This window comes from Nyctereutes procyonoides, unplaced genomic scaffold (assembly GCF_905146905.1).
Source record: "Nyctereutes procyonoides isolate TBG_1078 unplaced genomic scaffold, NYPRO_anot_genome, whole genome shotgun sequence".
Taxonomy (NCBI): Eukaryota; Metazoa; Chordata; class Mammalia; order Carnivora; family Canidae; genus Nyctereutes; species Nyctereutes procyonoides.
The window spans coordinates 18,975,858-19,000,352 of NW_026575049.1; the positions used below are offsets into that span (position 1 = coordinate 18,975,858).

The window sequence follows — 24,495 nt, forward strand, 5'->3', positions numbered from 1 at the left end:
CCAATACACACCTCAGATCCACTCGTACTTTGGGCAGCTTAGCGTCTGTCCCTGGTTCACCCGCCAACCTCGATGCTCACCTTTGCCCCAGGGCTCCTGGGGTTCCTGGGTCACAGCAGCCGCAGCCCCCGTAGCTCTCGGATTCCAGCCAGCAGCATCTGTGCTCAGCAGAGGACTCCTCGGAGCAAACTCCGCCTTTAGTTCTTTAGAAGGTATTCCTTTCCAGAGCGTGCATTTCCCCACAGGCTCATGTTTGAACTTGGGCTCTGATGCTTTTTTAATCCCCTTTAAACGGGCAGAGGCCTATCGTGGGCTGGAATGACCCATGAGGCCTAGCAGTGAGCGAGTCTTGAGCCTTCATCCCGGCTCCCGGGCGTGTGGGAAGCCCCTCCGGGCGGGTCTGGAAGGTCTGGATGTGCAGGGACCCTCAGCTCCCACGTGACCCCCAACAGGTTCTCGACCAGGGGGAGGCACCCCCCCAGGAGAATCCCATCCCCCTGGAGGTCACGGACTCTGCTTCTGCTGGACAGGTCCACCTTCTCTTGAGGATGGAGAACCGAGTGGGTAAACGGCCCCGTGTGCCGCAGTCCTCTGCTGCTTCCTCCTGCTCACCCGACGGGCTCTTCCTGCTAACCCTGCCCTGCCCGTGAAGCTCACCTCCGCCCACCACCTCCGTCCTGCATCCCCAGCAGGACAGGGAGCGCTCCTGCTGCCCAGACCCCACCGCGGCTGGCTGGCTTCCCAGGCAGCACAGCAGTCTCTGTGTCCGGGTCAGGCCAGGCTCCTTCTGCATCTTCGGGGGTCCTTGTCACAGCCAGGGCTCAGAGGGTTGGGCACCCACGGGATGTCACCGGACCTCAGCACGTGGCTCTCGGAGTCACGATGCGATGGCCAGTTCTTACTTCTAGAAATATTCGAAATTGGGCAAAAGCTGGGCCGAGGCAGTGCAGAGGGCAAAATAAGCCTGCTGCCATATTAATCCAGAGAGCCAGGGCCACTTCTCTACACACTTGGTGGGAGGACTAGACGGTTCCTCTCCTCCAAATGTTGGATGAGCTTGCTTCCTCGTGGTGTGGATGGCCCGGTCAAAGGGATGGGGGCAGTGGTCCCCCTGACTCATCCCACACGGGCCGTGACGACACAAGTGAGATGCGCCCCAGATTCCAACAGACCTGAAAGACACAGCAACACAACAGCGTCCTGGGGCCTTCCTAGATGGCAGGGGGAGCCGGGAAAGGGTGTCGGGTGTGGCGTCTTGCTGATGCAGGTGCAGGTGGTGGGAGCACCCCAGATACTCCAGGAGCCACGCAAGGGAGAGCAATGCTTTACTCTCACAGAGACTCCCTGGTCTGTTGCAAACCCTCCTTTTCCATTCCCACCACGCCAAGGACCCAAGGTGAGGCCAGCAGGGGTGGGGGGCACTCTGACCCCTCCCACGGGTAAGGAGACGGAGGCTAAGCACGCACCGGGACGGTCACCCTATGGGCAGGGGACACAGCCCCATGCGGTACGTTGACACAGTGGCTCCAGGGCACATTCGTCACCCTGCGGGCATGGCAGGTGCGCTCACACCGAGCTGAGCACCGTGCTCTGGCTCAGGGGGAGAAGACACCAGAGGGGACGGGCCCCAGAACCCCGCGACATCACCCAGCCAGCACTGATGCCACCCAGGTGCCCCGTCACGCAGTCCATCTCGGGTCTAGCAGGGAGGTGACATTTAAAGCAATTTTGAGTCGAGACACAAATCCTCCCATTTCAGTTTTAAAGACTCATCTGAAGTAAGCGTCTGTGTCAAATGGTGCACCTCGGTCCCCGAGCTGTGAGCAAACACCGCTGGGAAGGGGCCGGCCTGGCTCGCACTCCGGGTGCTGCCATCGGGGCGGCAGAGCTGGGCTGAGGGCGCGGCACGCGGACCCCGCAGTGACAGGTGCAGTGGGACCAGACTAGGGGCGTTGGGGGCAGGCTGGGGTGCAGGCGGCAGAGATGAGGCCGGATGAGCTTCTGCAGGTGCAGACTGACCCACTTCTGGCTTCCGGGATCGCCCCGTCTACTGCGCGGCTAAGAGGACCCGTGTTTACCCTCGTCCTTTCCAAAGAGACACAGCCCTGAGCAATGTCGCTTGGAAGATCATTAGGACTTATTAAACCAACAGGAAAAAAACATGTTTTTGACCACTTTGCCAGTATTTCTGCCCAATAAACTCATGAAAGTGGATCAGAGGACAGAACGAACTCAAATGGCTCCTCCGAGGGCTCGGCGTCACTGTGAACTGCTCCATCCTAATCAAACGCTCACCGTGGACAAGGCGACCGCCTCACGCTCACGGGATCACAGAAGCCCCGGCTTCCGGCGTGGCGGGTGCGCTCCGGGCCCGGGGACTTGGCGGGGCAGGCCCAGGGCCGGCGTGGCAGGCTGGCCCCCGGGAGGGGCAGCCTGGGTCGCTCCCACACGCTGTCCCATCCAGCCCTGTGTTCTTGGAAGGTCCCCTCAGGGCAAGACCGTCCCCTCCCCTGGGACTGCGAGGTCTGGGACCATTCAACGCTTCCGGATCCAGAGCAACCCCCATCAGGATGAGCTGGGGGCCTGGTGTGCGGCTAGCGCCCTCGGGTGGGGGGGGGCATTCTCTTTCGTTTATGCAGCAAATACTCTGACCTCGCATCTAAGCAACGGCCACCTGTGCAGGTGCGGATGGCACCACACACCGCCCCTCCAGGGATTCCTCAGGGGTGTCCATCAGCGGCCTGAGAGCCAGGGGCTGCGAACGCTTCGCCCTTGCATCCCGAGTGTCCCACGTGGGAGCCAGAAAGGATGGGTTGGGAGGGAATGGCTTTGGGGGAGGGGGGAGAGGGCCCGTGAGGGGCTGGGGGACAGCAGGACACGGCCTCCCAGGCCCCCCTGCTTCTCCACTGGGCACGTGCCCTCCCTGTTCAACCGTTTCCCATTTATGTATTTAAATCGACTCAAAGAACAACCGCTTTAAGGAAAAACGGGACTAACACGGCACCATTGCCCTGAAGAGCCCCCCCACGGAAATCATGCGGGCTTGGCCCAACCGATTTTTTTGTTTCTGGGCTCCTTTCTGCCGAGAAAATGAAGCATGTTGCAGCTCACGATACCCACCGATGCCACACCGGCCAGAGACGTTTTGTGTTTACCCACGGAATCCATTAAAACGTCCGGCTATTACCGTGGTGATGAATAGCGGTGATTCAGAGAACACAAAATGGATCGCGGACACGGATCAGAGTAATGACTCGGGATTTTTCATTGTTTGTGCGGGAGGAGGAAGGAGCTAGGCGCAGGCACCGAGGTCCCCAGGGTGGGCCCCGCCATCTGCCCTGCCTCCCTGGGCACTTCTCCTGGAAACCCGATGAAGGCCCCTCGTCCTCGGGAGGATGCCGTAGTCACTGACCGGCTCCTGGGAGGGCAGGTGAGAGGGGCTGGTTTGGGCTGGACTCTGCCCCAGCCTCCACCCGCCTCCCCTCTTCTCCGGGACGAGCCCTGCACCGTGTGGGCTCCCGCAGACCCGCCGGAAGCGCCACCCCATCGGATTCCACCTGGGCGATGGATGGCAGCCCCTCAGCCCCAGACCTCGCAGCCTGCTGGTCCCCTGGTCCTCACCAGACACACAGAAGGAGGGACAACGAATGCCAAGGACCCTCCCCGGGAGCAGAGGCAGAGCCGAGGAGCAGGGGCTGGGGCCGAGCGTCCAGGAGCTCTGGTCTCATTCCAAGGAGCCACTGTCCCTGCTCTGCAGTGGAAGCTCCACGGCTTTGGGAACAGACTCCAGAAAGCACGTCCTCCTGGGCGCCTGCAGGGTGGGGGCAGGGGGGAGCTCAGCCACAGGCCCCCAGCACACGGATTCAAACAGAAAATCTCCAGCCGAAAATCCTGTTTGTCCATTAGAGGCAAATCCATTATCCCTCTTGCTCTCATGCCAAGACGTGTCACGGCGTTCCACAAGTGGCGCGGGTGTTTGCTAATTCCCTCCGCTGGGACCCACGGCGTCCAAGGTGGGAGCTTCTCATGCAGCAGCAGCCGCTGGGCCGGGGATTATCCCACGCGGCCCCTTGTACGGTGAGGAGCTTCCTGGAGCCCCCGCGTTGCCTCCTGCACCCCGTCTTCGACCCCCGTGGCCTGCTGGTCTGCACCGTCCTACCTGGAGACCCGTTTCCCAAGCCCCCACTGGGGTGGCCTCACCCGCATCCCCAGTCCCCCAACGGGGGCCGAGCTGAGATGTTGCCCAATGTGCTCTTCAGGTGACTGGATGGACACAGAGCCCCGACCTCCCTCTGCCGTTTCCCCTCTGTCCCTCAGCATCGCGGGGTCCCAGGGCATGTTTCTCCAAGGTCGGCCTGGGGCAAGTCTGCAGGGGAAGCCCTGTCTCCAGGGAGGGGTGTCCTGGGAGGGGAACATGGCAAATGAGCCGCCCCAGAGGGCGGGCAGGCCAGGAAGGCTCTCCACGCACGGGGCCAGGGGCGGCAGGACTCTGCTGGGGCCTGGGCCAGCTGCCCGGCAGGCTGATGGAGACCCCCGGATCCTCGGGGACCCCCGTCTCCCTGTTCCCAAAGGAGACAAGGGAAGACCCGCCACCAAGCAGCCGGCTGTGGCCTCTGGCCAATGAAGCCCCACGCCGCCTCACTCGGGGCCCAGAATCATTTCTCTTTTATTGGTTTTCAGAATGAGCAGCGGAACGGCAGCTGAGACTCGGCTCTGTAATAAACGCTTCTAATTGCTGGGATGGCTCATTCAGATCAGAGACAAACCCAAGGTTCCCGACGCCTCCAGGAGGCACCGCACTGCTGCTTGGCGTCGGGGTAATCCCGTCTGCGGGGAGGCTGCAGCCCTGAAGGCCCGGGCCCCCAAAATGGACCAGCAGCGAGCTACTCTGCGCGGGGGACCCAGAGGTGGGCTGGCCTGGGTCACTGGGGAGACAGCCAGACGGCGAGGGGAGAGCGGGCCTGGGAGCACAGCGCTGGGGGCGGTGACGGACAGGGCGCAGTGTTCCCAGAAGTCCTGGTGCTCGGAGGGAGTCCTGGAGCTGCAGTCCAGTAGCTGCAGACAACGGGAGGAGGACTCTCGGGCATAAACCCCCAGGTGCGGCACAGACCCCTCGGCTGCCAGTTCAGCAAGGCCACAGGAGTCCCTAGTGGCCCACGGACCAGGGAACCTCTGGCCAAGACAAGGGGCGCAAGCACGGTGCACGCAGGCTGGCCGCTCTGTGCTGGGTCTGGCCTGCCAGGACACCTCTGGACCTTGCTCCACGACGGGGGCCGCCACCCTGCCCATTGGGGCTGTGCCATGCTGGCCTCCTTTGGACCTCTGATGGCCTGCGCAGCCCAGGGGGTGCCCATGGGTGTCCCCAGGAGTGACCAGGCCGGGAACCCGAGTCGATCCCCGTATGTGCCCCTCCTCACCCTGTGCCCTGCACCACACGGGCTGTCACCGGTACCCCTTGCACTCCCACCCGGTCCCTCCTCTCCTCTCCAGCCACAGCTCCTCAGCTGCGACTCTGTTCCAGCCAGGGTGACCTCCAGCCCTTGGCTCCAGCCAGCCTCCTGGAGGCAGAGCTCACTGCGTCCCTCCAGAGCCGCTCGGTGACCCCAATGCACTCAGAACGCACGCCTCCGGGGCCCTGCGTCACGGTTGGAGACGACCCGACCTCTGCACTCCTACGACGCCGGGCTCTTGTGGGAGGGGGCCGCAGGGCAGGCCCTGGGTGGACCTCTCTCTCCTTACAGCGTCTAACCACTTCAAGCCAGCTGTCACCTCCCGGGGAAGTGGTGCCCCACCACCCACGCGAGGCAGGCTCGCACCCACTGGCAGGCCCCGGGCCTCCCTGATGGCAACCGCACTGGCCCACACCTGCCGGGCTCACGGGGGAAACGCTGGATCCGCCTTGGAGACCCCACCCCTGCAGGGGGCTGTGCAGGGGGCTCCTTGGGTCCCTGTCCCGGACGGGGAGCTCTCATTCCCAGCTCGGGGGCACACAGAGCAGAGGGGCCCTGCACCCCGGGGTGTCCCTCCAGCTTTGGGTTCCAGGCTGCGGTCTCCTCTCTCCCCGAAAGGATCCCAGAGGTCCAGGTTCGGGGAGACGTGGGGCGAGGAGTCTTCGTATGTGACCCACCTTCTTGTCTGGGGTTCCACCTGCGGCCACGGGGACGCACCCCGGACAGATGTGCACTCCTGCCCCCTCGGCAGCGGCCATGTGCCCTCGGAGACCACACCTGGGAGCTCTAGGAACTCTAAGCACTGCTCTTCTCCGTGTTTCTCTATTTTTGGAGCTTAAAGTCTTCAGAACCCTTGAACGGATAGTCTATTTTTTTCCGACTTCTCTTGAAAAATCAACTCCACGGTTTTCTGAGACTTCCTCCTGCTACTGGATTAACGAAATCTGTTACACACACGTAGGTGTACGCGCACAAACGCATGCGCATCGCAACGTTACGGGTCTGTGTGCTCATATGTGCAATTTTTTTTACGTATTTTATAGCTGCGTTCTTATAAAAAATCATATCTATCCTTTCCGCAAGTGCTTCTGATCTTCTCAGCATCCAACCCCCTGTCCTGAAACGACCATGACTCTTCTGCGCACACATCTGGGTCTCGGGGGCGTGAGCATGACAGCTCACCCCTGTGTCACAGGCAGCCCGGCCTGGCGGGGGGCAGGTCGGCACAGCGGCCGCGGGGTGACCGCACCTCCCAGGTGGGGCCCGGGAGCCAGATGCCACCCAGGAGGGGCAGGGCCGAGGTCGGGGTGCGCAGCCGGGTCCGTGTGCTCCCCTGCTCCCGCTTCCTGACCCGCCTTGGCTCCTGCGGGCTGCGCGCTAGCTTCGCTCCCCGCTTTTCCGTGTGGTGCGGTCTCTTCCCCCAGAGCCCCGGCTCCTCCAGCTTGGGGCTGGCGGCCCTTGTTCGCGCTCCTCCAGCCCTGATGCTTTGCTTTCCAGTTGGTGAGCGTGGGGTGAAGAACCGATGGGCAGCTGGCGGGCTTCCCAGAGGGTCCGCAGGCCCCAAACTGCAGCGACCACGGGTTTCTGCCTTGGACCTGGTGAGTGAGAGGCGATAGGACGCTTCCACCCCCAGATTCACGGCCGCCTGGAACCTCAAAAAGTGACATATTTGGAAATGGAGCCATTTAAGGTGCGATCAATGAAGTTCAGGGGCGCAATCGTTCTCGATAGGCACGGCCTGGAGGGGACGGCGTCATCAGGAGGGAGGTCTGGCTCTCACGAGCTCACGGGTGACGCGGGCACACGCGCAGGTGCGTCTGGAGCCCCAGAGGCGGGATGAGGCTGGCCGCACCCTCCTGCAGAGCCTCTGGAGAAGCACGGCCCGGCCACAGCTCGGCTTCCAGCCCCGGGGCCCCAGAACCCAGCGGGCGTGAACGTAAGCCTCCAGGCGTGTGGGCACTTGCTGCGGGGGCCGCGGGGCATGTCTCCAGAAGGAAGCCGGGGTGTCCGACAGCCCCCGGGAGCTGCGGGGCCCATGGCTCAGGACATGCCCTCCCCTCCATCCCGGTGTCGGCCTCATGGTGTCCAAGGGCCAAGCTGGTTCTCCCCTCGGTGGCTGAGCTCCCCCATGGGTCTGTCTGCTGCGGGGCTGGGCGGGAGGGCCTGGGATCTTCCCCGCAGGCCCCCCGGAGGGTCTGCATCTGACTCCCAAAGACCAGAGCACGGGGCTCGGCCCCGCTCATCCCCCGAGAGCATCCACGTCCTGTTTTCCCCTTTCTGTGCATCCAGATGGCAAACACGGGAAGCACATATGCTCTGTTCTCTTAACTGGGAGCCTGGAATGAGCGTTTGCTAAGTTTCTACCAGCAGCCCCTGTAAGAATCTCAGTGCTGGTGTGTGGGGCTGGGTCCAGGGTCCAGAGCTCGGGGCCTCGTGTGCTCGTCCTGCACGACCACCCAGGCGCATGCCTGCACGAGACCCCTGCTCGTCCACCTGGGCGTGTGCCTACACGAGACCCTTGCTTGTCCGCCTGGGCACGTGCCTCCACGAGGATCCTTGCACGAAGACCCCTGCTTGTCCATGGGGGCGTCTGCCTGCACGAGGCCCATGCTCGTCCACCTGGGCACATGCCTGCATGAGGATCCTTGCACAAAGACCCTTGCTTGTCCACCTGGACGTGTGACTGCACGAGACCCCTGCTCGTCTGCCTGGGCGTGCCTGCACAAGGATCTTTGCACGAGGCCCCTGCACATCTGCCTGGGCATGTGCCTGCACCAGGACCCTGAATGCGGCTGACTGGAGAGCCAGGAACCTTGTGCCGCAGGTGCTCCCGGAGCAGAGGCCCCGCGTGTCGCTCCCACGGGCCGTCAGGGGGGCCCATCTGGCATAGGCTAGGCCCTCGGGTGATACATGTAGAATTCAAGAACACGGAGATCTCCTGGTTAACTGAGCCGCCCGGACGGGGCACGTTGTCTTCAGGACGGTGCAGACGGGCAGTGGAAGTGGCAGCGGCCCCCAGCCTGTCCCATGCTCGCTTGCTCGTCCAGGACGTGGGCTTGGCACACAGATGCTCCGGCCTCCGGGAGATGTTAACCGGCAGAGCCTGACATGAGCACCTGAGAACAAAACCCACCGAGGGCTTCTCCGCTGTGTGGACGGTCTCCAGCGAGCGTGAGCCTCCGGCCAGGCAGCCGGCGTCCCCGCCCAGTGTCGTCCAACAGCCGCCCGGATGTGCGGCCCACCCCTCGCTGGCTGCACTCCTGGGACACGTGGGCACAGGCGCTCGGGCAGCTGCCGCTGTGTCCCCTCTGGGAGCCTGGTCTTGGGAAGTGCGGTCTGGGGGATGCAAGTTTCCATGAAATCCGAGCTCCTGGACAGAACTAGACAGGCTCCCACTAGACGCTCCTCGCTCCCCACAAGGGGACTGAATTCGAGGATGGCGCAAAACAGCTCCTCAGAAACACGGGGTTCAGTCTGGCTGGTTCACTCTGATGTGGGAGATGGCACAGCTGCTCACGTCGGGCACTGTGCACGTTCCAAGCTGGGGCGGAGTGCTGTGGATCACAGCATACCGAAGACCACCAGCACACGCAGCTCGTGGTGTCAGCGGCGACTGTCTGGGGAGATGTGTGCCGTGTAGGCTGGGGGGCACCCCGCTCGCTGGGTGGACCCCGACCCCGTGCTGTCAGTGGCCACAGTGCCGCAGTCACCTGCGGGAGAGCCTGCAGAGTCCCCCGCGTCACCTGCCTGGTGCAGACCGACACCCGCGGGGCCAACACAGTGCGGGAAGCCGAGCCCGAAAGCCAACGCAACGCGGGTGCCAGGTGCTGCCCCAGGGTCCCCCAGGATGGTGGGGTCCCCGCGACGCCCTGCGACCTGCGGCAGCCCCCACGTCTCAGCTGGTGACCCCATGCAGGCGCGTGAGCCTCAGGAACGGGCCCTGACCCTCAGGACGCGGGATGCTCTGATATTTTTACTCGGTTTCTTCCTCCTCGTCTGAAACGCTGATTGTGATCCAGTAATTTCACGACCCACCAGTGGGGTGAAGACCTGCCCTCTGAGAAGCAGCGCTCTTGGAAATACACACGTCAGCACATCCTGGGGTCCCTCCAGGGAGCCGCACAGTCCCCTTATCATAGGTACTTGTGTGGCGCTGAGCGAGGGTCGGTCCCCTGTGCCTGCCCCCGGGCGTTAGCGGGCGGGGCCCCTGCGGAGGAGTGGGGCAGGACGCGGCGGGGGCGGGGCGCCACTCCGGACTCCTCTGTGGTCTCTAGGGGACAGGAGCCGCCACGTGGCCAGGTGGTCATGGGCGCTCTTGAAAAACCTCAAGGGGAAACATGAAACCGCGGAGCCAACTGACCAGGTGTCACGGCACCGAGATGCCATCTGGAAAATGGGCCTGTACGCTCCAGCCACGTGGTGTTTGGGTCCAGGGCTCTGGTGACCGTTTACGAAAGCTTCGCAGGCAGGTCACCGCAGGCCAGGCCTGCTGCCAGAGCCCGAGGAGAGTCTGCACACCCCTGGGGAGGCCCCGGCCCGCCAGCACCATCACACAGCCCCGACGGGATGCACCAGCCCAGGATCCACCCCACTTGCCCTCCACGGTGCAAGGGCCCCGACGGCGCACCTCTGGGGGGGGGGCGGGAGCCCGGAGAGCAAGCACTTGTCCCCGACTTGCCCCGGGCGTGGCAGGGGTCCTGCACGCACCCCAACCAGCTGTGGCACACCAGCTGCCCCCAGGGTGGGCGCCTCCAGGAACGGGCAGATGGGAGAACGTCTTCAGAGCTGGAAGACACGTGGGCGTGTGCAATCAGACCCGGCTTCTGGGGGGAGGCGAGCAGGGAGAGAGTCCACCTCTGTGGCCGACCGCCCACTGGGGTTTTCAGGGCCATGAGACCAAGGCGCTGGTCCTGAGCTGAGGGCCTGGGAGGCCACGGGACTGGCCCCCGGCAACTGTGGGTGTGCAAGGAAGGGGGGCACGCCGATGGACGCTGGTGTAACAGGGCTGCAGGGGGGCTGCAGGGCACAGTGGGCCTATGACCCCGATTCACCCGTGAGGTCAGGAGGGCGCTGCTGGATCACTTCCCCTGGGCGAGCAACCTTCAGCACCCTGCTCAGGCCTGGGCGCAGCCCTGACCCCCAGCCATGCCCGGGGCCCTGCCGCGGGTGGGCGGCCTGGAGCCTCCCCATCACCGGCAGGTGCTGCACTCGGGGCTGCGCTGGGTGGGGTCTCCACGCGCTGACCTGCAGGCTCCGGGGACGGGGACAGCGGCACTGACCGTGCAGGCTCTGCATGTCTCCGGGTCTCTGCCGTCTGGGAACGGAACATGGGGGGACCTAGAGAGCTCAGCCTCCCCGTGATGCCCTGGAGGCAGCGGCCACCTGCGAGCCACCATGTTCCCCCAGGGCTGCCAGGCAGGTGGTGGGAACAAAGCCCGCACACCCCCCAGGGTGAGGACGGGGTGGCCAGCTTCCGGGCTGGGAGGCTCCTGCACCCCTGCCTCTCAGCCCCCAGCGGCCCGGGTGCCCTGCCTGATGCCTGTAGATGGACGCCCATAGCAGAAGGTCCCCCGCAGGGCCTGGGTGCGTCTCCCTGAGGGGCCGTGGCAGCCGGGCCCCTGTGTGCACAGCTGACCCCCACCCTGGGCACCCCTGCAGGGCCCAGCCCGCAGGCAGGGGTGAAGCAGGCGGGTCACCCTCGGGTCCTCTCTGAGGTCCTGCGAGGAGACTTGGATGCCCGTGGGGCTTTCCGGATCCTTGTCTAGGGGCCCTGGGCTTCCCTGACTGCATGTTCACAAGGCACGGAGGTGGGAGTCACAGCCAGGGGCACACAGCCCACTTTGGTTCTCAGCTCCTACAAGGAAGAGCCAGGGAGGGGGTGACATTGGCCAGAGAGGAGGAGAGGCCACTGCCAGGCGGGGCGCGGTCTGCGGGGCCGGTCCTGTGCCCCACACCGTTGCTGCTGTGCCCAGAGGAACTTACCTTTGGACGAGGGACCTCAGACAGTGGGCCCAGGACTCTTTCCCGTCCTTCCCTCTGGCCCCCTGGGGACCAGGTGGGTCCCGGCTCCTGGAATGGAGGGTGCACCATGTGCCCCTCAGCGGGATCTGGGGGCGACAGGGGCGCCCTCGGGGGTGTTCGGGGTCACCGTTCTGAACGGCCATGACGCGGTGCCCAGGGCAGGGGTGACCTGGACGACCCCCGCCCTCCCCAGCCCCTACTCCTTACAGAGGTGTCACCTGCCCCAAGGGGCGTCCTAACCCGTCCTCCTGCCAGGAGTCGCAGGCACACCGTCCGCCCCAGACACAAGACGACGTTACCAACCACCTTCTGTGTGGGCTGAAGCCCTGAGGGCGGGTCTGTGCGTCCCTGGGCCCACAGGGGACCGCCTGACGGGGTGGAGGCAGCCCAGGGACAGACGGATCCAGCCCCAGGCACGCAGCGGCTGCGGAGGGTAGGCGGCAAGGCCGGCGGCCTCCCCGTACAAGGCAGCCAGGTGCTGCATCCCCGTCATCCTCGCCGGTGTGTGGTTCACCTCCCCCCCCACCGCCAGGACCCAGTGTCCGAGGCCAACCCGCCTTCCCCATGTGGTGGGGCGAGCAGGGCCGCGTACGCACCGTGGTGGTCTTTATCCGGCCGCCGGGCTGTGTGCACGTCCAGCCGGACCGGTTGATCAGCAGGTCACAGCCCTCGCCCTCCAGACATGGGAGCATGTCACACCACTGCTTCGTCTTGATGATGCGAGCTGTGGAGAGAGGAGAGCGGTCAGCCGCTGCTCACGGGGCGCCCGGGCAGACATGGGGGACAGCAGGTGCGGCGGGCAGCACCCAGCGTCCTCGGGGGTGGCCCCTCAGGTCCAGCTCAGCACCGACCCATCAGTAAGTGGCACAGGGGGTGCTGAGGACAGTCTCCTCTCCGATGGAAAGCCTTAGAAGCAGGGGCTGCATCAGGAAGGGAGTGAGGACTGTGACCCTCCCTCAAGGACCTCCAGAGGACAACCAGCTGGTCGTCAAACTGGGACCGCACGTGTGTCCTACGGTTGACTGGCTGCACGTCTGTAAACGTGGGGACCGATACAGGGAGGGGGCGCTGCAGCGACGGAGCCTGGGCGGGCAGATCGGACGCCAGGTCAGCTCAAGGCTGAGTTGTCAGCACGCTGCCCACTGCCAAACACGGCATCCTCCCCAGCTCCGGGAGGATTAACAAAACCCGGGGTTTTCCAGGAAACAAGGAGTCAGGTCCTGCGAGGACAGACGTGTCTCAGTGCATGTGCCTGGTGCTCGACGCGTGGACCGTCCCCTTAGGGGCGGTGGTAAAAGGCGGGCAGGCGGGGGAGAGAGCCCACCAGGCCACCGTGTGAGTCTTGGGGCCGTTCCTCCCCAGGCCGTGCCACGGACGGGACTGTGCCCCCTGGAGTCACACGGGGAAGCCCTAATGCAACGTGGGGGTCCTCGAAGATGGTGCTTTTACAGAAGTAACTCAGCTTAAGAGAGGTCACCAGGGTGGGGGTCCCAATCCCATAGGATTAGTGCCCTCATGGGAGGAGCCTCCAGGGCTCCCTCTTTCCCTTGGCGCCGAGTGCGAGGACGTGGCCAGAGAGCCAGGGGAGGCCGCCCCAAAGCCCCGGCCCCCAGGGCTGAGAAGCCGAGTGTCGGGTGCTGAGGCCGCCCGGCCCGGCCCGCGGTGTTGTCAGTGCAGCCTGGCAGGCTGTGACCCAGGGGGGTCCCACCACCCAGACTCAGCCGGCTGGGAAGGTGCGTGGAGACACCGCAAACGAGCACCCACGCGGTTCCCCGGGGCGCAGCCGGGACGCACCAGGTTCCGCTCATGGCTTCCCCGGGCACCATGGACCCCTCGGTGAGAAGTGGGGGCGGGTGGGAGCCCCTCCCAGGATCCCCGGCTCAGGCGCTTGGCGCCTGTGCATGCACGTCCCCGGGGCCTCCCCTCCGCTGCTCATCATTCCTGCCGGAGCCCGAGCACCGTCGCCATCCCCGAGACACTGTTTTGTGAGAGTAAAAGGCCCAAAAGCCTTGCTGGACGTCAGCGAACGTGGCCCTTAGCGGATCGAAGCACATGCACGGCCAGGCCCCGGGACGCCGCGAGTCGGGAGGGCTCTGGTGGATCAGGGGGCATCCAAGGGATCCGCATCGGGTGCTCCCCGCCCACCCCAAGCCTCGCCCAGGGGAACGCCGTCAGCGTAGCCTGTGGCACAAGGAGGCTGGGGCCGCGCTGTCCCACCCGAGCCACCAGGAGCGGGAGCAAGGAGACGTGCCTCCTGGAGCCAGAGAGCTATGGGGCTGTGGAGGCCGGAGGGCCGAGGTCCTGCACACTGGGGCCAGGCTCCTCCAGATGGGGCTGCCCAGACGGTGTTGGGGGGTCCTGGCCTGGGCTGCACGGCCTGGCCTGCAGGACACGCGGTGACGCGGTCACACCCCGATGCCAGCAGGGGAGGCAGTGAGCCAGGCCTGGGTTGGCCCCTGCAGGCATAGGAGGGCCTGGGTCCGTGATGCTCATCCCCATGCTTGGTCCCCCCGGGGTCCATGGTGCTTACCCCCACCCCCTGCTCGGTCCCCCTGGGGTCAGTGGGGCTTATCCGCCCCCCCGCCCGCCGTGCTCAGTCACCCCTGGGGTCTGCTGCTCTCACGCCCCCCCCGCTGTGCCCAGTCTCCCCCGGGGTCCACTGTGCTCACCCCCCCACACCGTGCTCGGTCCCCCCAGGGTCGGCAGTGCTCACCCCCATGCTCGGTCCCCGCCCCCGGGGTCCGTGGTGTTTACCCCAGTGCTCCGTCCCCCCAGGGTCGGCGGTGCTCACTGCCCATGCTCGGTCCCCTGGGGTCTGTGGCGCTTACACCCCCCCCATGCTCAGTCTCCCCAGGGTCGGTGAGGCTCACACCTGTGCTCAGTCCCTCCAGGGTCGGTGGTGTTCCCCCCCCAAGTGCTTGGTCCCTCTGGGGTCGGGCATCCCCCCCCGCCCTGTGCTCAGTCCCCACAAAAGCACAGTACAGGGGTGGAGGAGAAGGTGCAGGTGGGAGCACCCGCACGGGGTTGGACAGGTGAGCGCACAGACACGCAGCCCTCACTGTCACGGTCAGGACACCCATGGTCAGGGGCTGAGTGGGGACAGACGCTGGGGGTCCCCGGCCGTCCGTGCCTCCTGAGGACCAGGGGATGCTCCTATCTGTGGCCCCAGCAGCCTCCATCTCCCTTGTCAGGCCCTTGGCCGAGGCCCCCTTGTCCCGCGTGCCACCCTCGGCTCCACCCTCGGCTCCATGGGGGCCCGTTTGCCTCTCGAAGCCGCGTGGGGCCATCGAGCCCTCTCCATTCCTCCCTGACCATCCCACCCTCAGCTCTGAGAGCCAGGGGGCGCAGGAGGGAGGGCACACGTGGCCCCATAAGGCCGGCGTGACCCGCACAGGGTCAGCGGTCAGGAAGGAGAGGGGAGGCAGGACGGGAGCCTGCAGCAGGGGAGGCCCGCGTCCCGCCCCGGCAGCCACGGCGTCCGACCGCACACGTCCTCGCCTGCACGCGCACGTACACACCCGTACACACCCCGTCATATGTGTGAACACAGGCACACACGCCTGCACAGACCTCAAGTGTGCACACGCACACACATGCGGAGTCAGACCTGCCCCCCCCAGCAGCGTGGCGGCCTGGGCGTGCCAAGTGCCAGCCCTGCTGGGGGCACCGCGGGGCCACCGCCGAGCACACACGCCCTTTGTCTGCCACTGGGCTTAGCTCACCCTGCCCGAGCCCACTTCCTGCTGGAGGCGGTCGGAGGCGCAGTGCTGGCCACCACATCCCAGGGACAAAGGGACCTTTCATGCCACACGTCACTGCTTCGGTGACGCAGAGGCAGCTCCAGCGGCACAGAGGGCACCCACCCTTCAGGAGCAGACCATGCACAGGGGGCACGCATGACGGAGGCGGACTGCTGGCCTCTGGGGGCGTGGTGCAGCCCATCGTGTGCCTCTGCCATGGGAGGCTCTGGGCCCAGGGGACATCAGGGGTCATCACCCAGGCCCAGAGGGCGGGTGGTGCGGGTGGCCGGGGACTGGCGGCTGGAATGGGGCAGCTCCACTAACCCCAAGCCTGACGGTGCTGCTCGGCCTTGGGGCGGCCCCACCACCCCTGTGTCCCCAGAGAGGCCACTGGGCACCCGTACTCGCTCCTGCACTCACCAGCCGGGTCTTGCTCATGAACACGCTTGCATGTCCACACACGCAGCTGTGGTGTGGGCTCCGTGCACCTGCTGCTGGCCAGGCCCGGTGGGAGCTCCCCTTGCCGCCCAAGCCCGGTGTGGGGGGCACTGAGGGCCCCTGCTCTTGCCCTGCACAGTGGCTTGGGGACACGACGCGCACAGCGGTCCTGCCACTTTCCACCAGGCCACCCTTGGTGACGCAGCCTGAGACCCAGGGCTGAGCAGCTCTCCTTGGGCCGACCCCCAGGGAGACTGAGCCCACGGGGTCCACTGGCTGGCGTCGGGGCCCCGTGACGGTCTCTCCCGCGAGAGTCCCAGACTTTAGACGCCCGGCGAGGTCACGTGTTTCCCCAGCTGCTCCTGTCTCATCAGGGTGACGACTGTCACAGAAGCTCCGTGGCTCCTTCCAAGGCCTTTTCTAGAGACAGTGAGAGACCTGCCCCACCGGGAACCAGGTTGGCCATTCTTTCCCGGGTGGGCACCCCACACCAGTGAGCAGGGCTCTGCAGTGTTGGCACAGGGAGGGGGGTGAGCGCCACGGCACCCCGAATCACACATGGGGCCGTGGGGTGCAGCGCCTGGGGCCACACGCTCCATGCACACACGGCTTGCTCCCTGCCCGCTCCAGAGGAAAGAGCGTGGCAGGACACCTGCGGTGCTCTGACCCCGTCGCTGTCGTGACGGGACCGTGCCTGTTGGAGGCAGAGCTGGATGGCACAGCAAGGCCAACTCGCCTGGTGCGTGAGCTGCTCGGGAGAGGAACCGGGCGGCCTCCGGGTGGCCTGGGGGGAAGGTGAGACTGCAGCGACCTGGCAGGTACGCCTCCGCGGCGAGCCCCGCGCTACAGCTGTTTCTTCCCCAAACATCTGCCTCGTAAAATGAATGCTGCAAATTTAAATTTTATTGGTTTTGCAGTTTTGTTTGTGTTTAATTTGTAAATGGTCTCAGTTTATTCCAGTTTATAGTCTGGTGAGGGCTCCCAGCTTGGCATTTGCTCATGTTCCTGCAACATCATAATAAAAACGATTTAGGTCAATAGTGAGGGGCCCAAGGAAGTAGGTTTCCCTTAAAAGGAGTTTTCAAATGGTGTAAGCGTGAGGAACACAGTTGCCCGCCCGGGGCAAGCTGGTCGGAGAAGGAGGCAGAGCCGGTGCCCGACACTGTCCGGCGAGGGGCTGCTCGGGGCGAGCCCTGGCCACACACGGGGGCTGCAGAAGCGAGCCCAGGAGGAGCCTGCGCTGCCCACACCTCTGCCCCAGGTAAAGGGGCCTCGCTGTCCTGGGGCGGTCTCCTCTGGGGTCTCCCCGCTGTGGCCCGGGGCCGGAGCCACATGGATGTGGACACGGATGTGTGCGGTGCACATGGACCGTGGGGTAGCCTGCTTCCCGCCGTCCCTCTAGTCCCTCCGGGGGTGGGGGGAGCGTCTCCCCTGGGATTCTAGTAGATTCCACATTTATTTTACTCATTTGGGCAACAACGTGCTAAGTTGCTGGCAGCGTCATGTGGTAATTAGATCTGGCCCCAAACTCGATTAAGCACTGATTGATCCCTGCCTGCAGCTGGGCCCACCACTCCACGGGGCCTGGTCAGCCGCCTCCTCCTCCTTCATCCCAATTGACCTGCAAAGGGCAGGGCGGACGCGGGCATGAACTGATGATGCCACACGGCAGCACCACGTGGAGCCCGGAGGAGGCTCAGTCCTGATTCTCTCTTTCCAGAGCACATTCTAGAAGCCTCAAAGGCCCAGGAGTCTGGCTGCAAAGTCTTCTCTGGTATTTTATCCCTATTCCCGGCAGATCTAGCTTCCTTAGACTCAAGGCCTCCTCAACACCACCACTATCACCACCACCATCCCCACCATCATGACCCCCACCATCAGCACCGTCACCATCATATCAGCATCACCACCATCATCACCACCATCATCCCCACCATCATGACCCCCACCATCAGTTCCATCATCATCATATCAGCATCACCACCACGACATCATCATCACTATCACCATCACCACTATCACCATTATCATCACCACCACCATCACTACCATTACATCACCATCATCACCATCCTCATCATCACCCCTATCACCACCACCACCACCATCATCACCACCAACATTGCCACCACCACATCACCATCCTCATCATCACCCCTATCACCACCACCATCATCATCACCACCACTATCATCAACCATCAGCAGCATGAGCAGCTCCTGGTTTGAGCCCTTGTGATGCTGGGCACACTGGCCCCTGGATTCCCACCACAGTTCCTGGTGGAGGCTCTCAGGAGCCTCTCAGCTTGAGTGCCCCCAGGGACATGGAATTGTGAGAACCTGGGGCTCGAGCTTAGCGGTCAACCTGTAACTGACCCCGTGGCCCCTGTCATTCCAGCACAGGTCTCCTCCTCTTTTCAGATCCTCCCGCGGGTCTCAGCCTGGCACCTCTGGCCTTGCGCCCACAGTGCAGCGTGGGCAAGGCCGGTGAAGAGTCTCAGACCTTTTCCACAGCATGTGGATGGAGGAGCACCCTGCGTTTCATTCCTAACCACCTCCAGCCTTTGGAGGACAGCTGAGTGGGAGGCTGCAGAGCTGAGTCTGCACAAACCTCACACCCAGCTTCCTCCCACCAGCGGAGGACTCTGTTGGAAGCAGAGAAGCCTCAGCAGCTGCAGGAAGTGGGGCCCCAGCTCAGCACACCCCAGGCCCAGTGGTGAGCACACGGCCAACGAAGGCCCACGGGCACAGGGAGCAGCCAGCCGGGACCTCCCACCTGCCCAGACTCAGCCTGCAGGGCCCACGTGTCCTCCCCAGCCTGCAGAGCCTCAGGACTCACGGTGGAGGGCGAGTGGGGCCAGGAGGCAGGAGGCCTGGGTTCGAGTGTCAACCCTGCCACCCTGGACTCCTTGAGCCTCTCGATTCAGCTCCTGCTCGGTTTCTCCAAATTGGTCAACAGAGAACGCCCCGCACTCAGCGCTGGATGCTCACCGGGCAGGACCTCCAGATGCCGGGTTCTGGGCAGGGCCTGGGGCTCCCGCCTTGTGTGTCCAACTGGCAACACGCCAATCTGTGTCCCCACTGCACAGACAGCAGCCCCAAGGCCTGACCCTGGACCAGGGGTAAGACAATGACGCCCCAGGTCACCCAGGAGCCTTGCAAATGCGATGCCATCAGCTGCAGGCTTCCAACGTGCCCCTGAGCAGCTTAAATGAGCAGCAGGAAAGAAAGGGTCCTGTGCCGGCACCGTGGAGGAGGAGGCACCGTGGAGGAGGACATCTGGCCCTACAGAGAGGCTGGTGGGCACAGCGGGGGCGCATGGCAGCACCTGTGCAGTGCCCACCTGAGCAGGTGCTTCGCAAGTACCGAGGAAGCGCCCAGACACACCCACGAGTGAGCCACTGTCACCACAGCCAACTTCTCACGTGTCAGCTGCCTGCGCGCGTGTCCCTGGCAGCCCCAGGGGACCACCAGATCCAAGCGCAGACTTGCCTACTTGGCCCCTAACGTCATGAGAGCGTGGCATCCCGGAGCCGGGGTTCTGGCTCCATAATCTCCGGCCAGCCTCCGGGACCCTGTGCCCTGAGCCCAAGCACATCTGTCCACCTGGCCTCCCAGGCCACCCTCTCCTCTGGCCCCTTAGCCTGTGGGGCCACCTGCCAGCCCAGGAGGCACCGCTCCTCGGAGACACAGCCCACTGTTGCCCCCACACTGGAGCAGGACCCAGAGCCCACGCAGAGCCTGGTGCACCTGCGGGGGTGCAGCAGGCATACCTGAGGTCACAGAGCACCCCCCTGACTCTCATCCTTCCAGGGGGACCCCTCCATCTGACGCTCACTATACAGGCAGGAATTAGTATCAGACCTGAGCCCCCGACGGCATCCTCATCCCAGGGAACAGGTGAGCAGAGCCTGTCAGGGGCTCTCGGCCACCCCCTCGCTGCCTGGGGTTCCCCGTAAGATCCACCCTGGGTTCACCCGGGTCTGCGCTCACCCAGACCTAGTGACAAGCAGAGCGCTGAGCTGTTTGCTGAGCCATTTGCACTCCCCACGTGTGCCTTCCCCCAAATCCCCCGAACAGAACAGCCGCACCTGCCTGCAGGAGGCCCAGGAGACTGCTCCTCATGGGGGCTCAGCAGAGCACTGGTTCTGGGAGCGCAGCATCCCCCAGCCCCGGGCCACCCGGGCCCCTCCCGCCTCCACCTCTGGGTCAGCCCCGCTCCCCCATGCTGCTCCGAGGCGGGCTGTGGGCCTTCTGCGAGGCCCCACACCCAGCCTGTGCACCCACTCATCGCTCTGTGAGGGTCCCTGGGGGAGGAAGGGCGACAGGTGGAGGGATGGGGACACGGAGGAGAGGAAGGCCCCCGGCCGCCTGAGTGGTGGTGGCTACACAGGGGCTCAGAAACGGTCTGTGCGGGTCTGCCCCTGGCGTGGTATCGGCATGAGGGGGCCCAGGGCTCGTAACCCACCTCGATTTCGCTCCTCGTTCCCACCGACGGGGGTCCTCGGGAGGTGGGGGCCAGGGGCTGAGTGGACCCCAGTCCAACCAGCTCACCGTGGGCACCTCCTGTGGCCAAGGTGCTTGTGCATCAAGCTGTTCATTGTGTCCAGAGGCAACTGAGTTGGGCAGTACAGTTGTGCGTACACGTGTGTGCACATGTATGTGATGCTGTGCGTGTGTGTGCATGCGAGTGTGCCCCTGTGCACATGGGCACACACAGCTGGTGCATGCACACGTGTGCATGTACAGTGCACACACATGCGCTAGCATGGAGACGTGTGTACGTGTGTGCAGGTATGCACACGTGCGTGTGTGCCCCGTATCCGCCATCTTCTGCGGGAACTGAGCGACAGGGGTGCGAAATGCAGAGCCGGCCACAGCCCCGCCAGGTGGGAAGGGCGTGGACGTGCCCTCCTTGCTCACAGGCACAGAGACGCTTCAGCGCAACCTGCAGGGCAGCTCGGACCCCACCCCAACCCGGGGGGCCGCAGACGCCCCCGAGGGTCCAGAGCCTGGCGAGGGCAGTGTCCGTGGCAGCAGGTACAGTGGCAAGCACGCAGCCGGCTCCCGTCTGGACAGACGGACAGGGGAAGACGCGCTAATTTGCCCGGGGACCCTGCATGGCTCCTCGCGACGCGAGGCTCTTCGCTGCTCATAAAGCGCACGGCTCCCTTCGGAATAAGCTGTGTCTTCGTTTCCATTAGCAGATGAATCTGCTTACTTTACTCAACAGCTTGGAAAAATGAATCATCCAGAACAAAGCCAGTGAGGCCGCAGGAGAGCTCGGCCCCGTGCCCCGAGGTGAGCACACACGGCCCGGCTCGTCCGAGGCGGCGGCCGGACCCTCTCCGGGAGGCCTGGCCCAGAACGCCCGCACCCCCAGTCTCCCAGATCTTGCCCGTGACACAGGGTCAGGCCACACGCCGGGAAGGGGGTGGCTGACACCGAGTGCACATGCACAGTGGTCAGTATACATGCTGAGTGGGACACACCAGGCTTCCAGAACAATCTCCCCTAGGAAGACCCCAAAGTCTTAACTGAGCCGGGATCCTGGAGTGATGGTTTTGAGGATAAGGAGGGCCCTGGGCTCCCACCTATCGGTGCCTCGGGGCTGTACATTAAGGGCCTCCTGGCAGGAAGGCCCACGGGGCTGGGAAGTCAGAGGGCGCCCTCGGTGGCCCCCCAGCCGTCCGCAGGCAGCTCCCCGCCAAGAGCCCTCCCTGGGCAGCCGGGCCCGGGAACGCAGGAGCGTTAGACGAGCACTGCCCCGAAGGATGGGACAAGGACAGGTGACTGGCACACAGGGACACGTGTGCAGGGTGTGGGGGACACGGCGAGGTACCGCCTGGCCTGGGGGTTGGGGCCATGGGGCTGAGCTAGGACACCCCGATTCCCCGGAAGCCCCCAGGCTCCATCCTGCCGACCTGCCGGGTCAGCCACGCCGGGCTCAGGATGACGAGAACAGAGCCAGAATATCCGCAGGGACACCCCCCAGAAGCACCTTCCATGCCCCAGAAACAATCACTGGGAAGGTCAACGCCCAAACACAGTGGGGGCGGAGCAGGGCCACCCGGTCCTTGGGGACGTGCAGGAAGCCTGAGGACACAGGGACACCGTGCGGGTCCCCACAGGGACTCCCACGCTCATCCGTTGCTATAGTTGCTGCCGTTACTCAGGAGGGATCGACTAGCCTTATCCTGACACCACGGGGACACGGAAGCTCGGACGGCTTAGGAACTTGCCAAGGTCCCACAGCCGAGCAGCGACCGTGCAGGGAGCTGAGCCCCAGGCTGTCTGTACCCGTGAGGCCCTTGGGCGGGAACGTCCAGGACCCACTGACCGGCTCCCACGGGCGGCAGGAGCAGGAGCAGCCAGATGGGGCAGAAGGGCATGGGGGACCGGCCTGAGGAAGGGCCTGGGTCAGCGTCGGCGGGGCTGTGTCTACCCTCCGTGGGACCCCCCCTTCCCCTGCTGCCCAGACAGCACCACATGGTGGGGCCGGGGAGGACGGAGCGGGTGGGCATACAGATCCGAAGCCAGGGCCCGGGTGCCCGACACCAGACGGATGTGGCACGCTTGGTGCTGCACGTGGCCCACGGCCCGGGCGGGGGTGGAGAGCCAGCACGGCCACACCCCATGCCCAGCACCGGGGCCACCCGGGGATGACAGCCTGCTGAGCGCCTCGCTGGGGCAGATGTCCCTCCCCGCGTGCTGCAGAAAGGGCCCTGCGGTTGAAGCTCTGCAGTGTCGGCGCCCCCCGATTCCACTACAGAAGCCCTGTCCGCGTGGACGCCGCGTGTGGCCCGGCACTGACCTGCAGCCAGAGAGCCAGGGTGGTCCCCGCAGGACAGGTGACTGGCCACCTCTCTGCCTCGTGCTAGCGCGGCCACAGTACAGAGTAAGCAGGGGGGTGATGGACGGGCGCCCCAGCTCGGGACGGCCAGGGGGACGCTGGCTTGCCCTCTGGAAAGGCGGCTGTGGACACCCGGGCAGGGCCAGCAGGGCGCGCAGGGGCTGGAAGCACAGCAGGGACCCGGCGGGAGGGCTGGGCTGGGCCTGCAGTCCACGGCACCGTCCCGGGCTCCATCCCCTCTGTTCCTTCCCAGAGCTGGGGGTACAGCCTCTGCCCCGAGATCCACGGGCTAGCAGGGGGCGGGGGGCCCTGCAGCCCCCTGACACAGGGGACATGCTCACGGCGCTGTCTGTGCAAGTGCGTCCATGGAGAACGCAGGGCGGCGAGGGTGGTGGCCACAGTGACTGCACCCCAGAGCCAGGCCAGAGCGGAGGCCAGCGGAGGGACTGCCCAGGCCGGGCGGGGTGGGGGGCGGGGGGCAGGCTCGGGGAGCCCCTGTGGTGCTGCCAGCTGCCCTGGGTCCACACGCACCTCCCCCTGCAGCCCACCTCAGCCCTGGCCCCCGCACCGCTCCACGGCCACCCGGCCCTGCGGCGCGCTTCTCCCTGCTCTGCAGGTCTGCATGCCGTCCCGATGGAGGGAGGGCACTGTCGCCGCCCAGGCTGCCGTGTGACGCGGCTACAAACATGCCTGTCTTCCCTGCTCTCCGATTTTCTTTCCTTTATTTTTTGTTAAGATTATTTATTCATAAGAAACACAGAGAGAGAGGCAGAGACACAGGCAGAAGGAAAAGCAGGCTCCCTGCAGGAGCCCGGCGCAGGACTCGATCCCAGGACCCCAGCGTCATGCCCTGGGCCCAAGGCAGACACCCAACAGCTGAGCTACCAGGCGTCCCTCTCTGATTACTTTCTCGAGACAGACTTCTAGGACTGGAATTACGGGATCAGGGGTGTGAGCATTTCCGGGGCCCTGGATGCGTCCCACCAGGCTGCACGCGGAGTGGCCTTGACCCCAAGCGCCTCCCTCCATGCGCCCGCCCGTCTCCCCCACGGGAGCTCGGCCCCGAGTCACATCCCGCCCCTGCGTGTGAGTGTGGGCAGCTTAGGGTGCCCTTGGACCCGAGCAAACGCCTCCCATGAGCCTCTGACCTGGCGTGGCATCAGGGACAGTGAGCACAGACCAGAATCGCACACCACGAACAGCGGGCCCTGCTGTCCTCAGAGGACGCGTGCACTCGGTCCCTGCGGGGACCCGGGGCCACCCAGGGGGCTGCCCCTCCCCACTCAGCACCTGAGGGGCACCTTGCCTCAGCCCCGCGCGGTCAGCACGATGGGAAGCATCCGGGGTGTTAATGAGGGTCTGGGGTCCCCGGGGCCCCATCGCGGCGGGAACACGGCAGGATGATGGGGGAGCATGGAACCCCGAGGGGCCTTCAGGTGCCACCCCAGGCTCCGGCTGCCCCTGCCCCTGACATCCACAGGCCCTCGCGAGCATCCCCCACAGAGACACCCTGTCTGTCCGTCTCCTGCAAAAGCGTCCAAACGCTCCCTACTCCCCCTTTGTTTCCAGTAACCGCAACCCACCGCGTGTCTGCAGTGCCTGGGTCTGGGGGTGCTTTGCTGTTTCATCGCGACCTGGAGGAGTCGTCTCACACTCTCACCCCTCCCCACTGCCAGGCTATGGCTGACTCCAAGGAACTGGGTAAATAGGACAGCCTCGAATGGCCCCCAAATATGGGTCGGATTCTCGCCTGCAGCCGGGTCTCTGCCAGTGACTGCAGCGAACGTGGGGCGCAGGGGGGCAGCGAACCACAGGGTGGGTCCCCCTCATCTGCCCACCTGCCGTCCCGGTGACAGTGTGGCGTGGCTTCCCGGGTGGCCGGCCAGCGAGCGCACTGGGGAGGAGGGTGCTGGGAGGATCATCAGAGACTCTGGCTGCCCGGGGAGGGTGGTGAGATGGGAGCAGGCAAGCGAGCTGCTGAGAGCCCGCCAGGT

The 24,495-nt window shown here is 64.9% G+C and overlaps 1 protein-coding gene across 2 annotated transcripts in view; it reads right to left on the minus strand.

The window, feature by feature from the left end:
- Positions 1–24,495, minus strand: part of TAFA5 (TAFA chemokine like family member 5) — a 156,762-nt gene that overhangs the window by 15,403 nt on the left and 116,864 nt on the right. For both annotated transcript variants that reach the window (XM_055329477.1, XM_055329478.1), the window contains exon 3: positions 12,068–12,195. In XM_055329477.1, the coding sequence (XP_055185452.1) occupies positions 12,068–12,195 (128 nt within the window). The remainder of the gene's footprint in view (positions 1–12,067; positions 12,196–24,495) is intronic.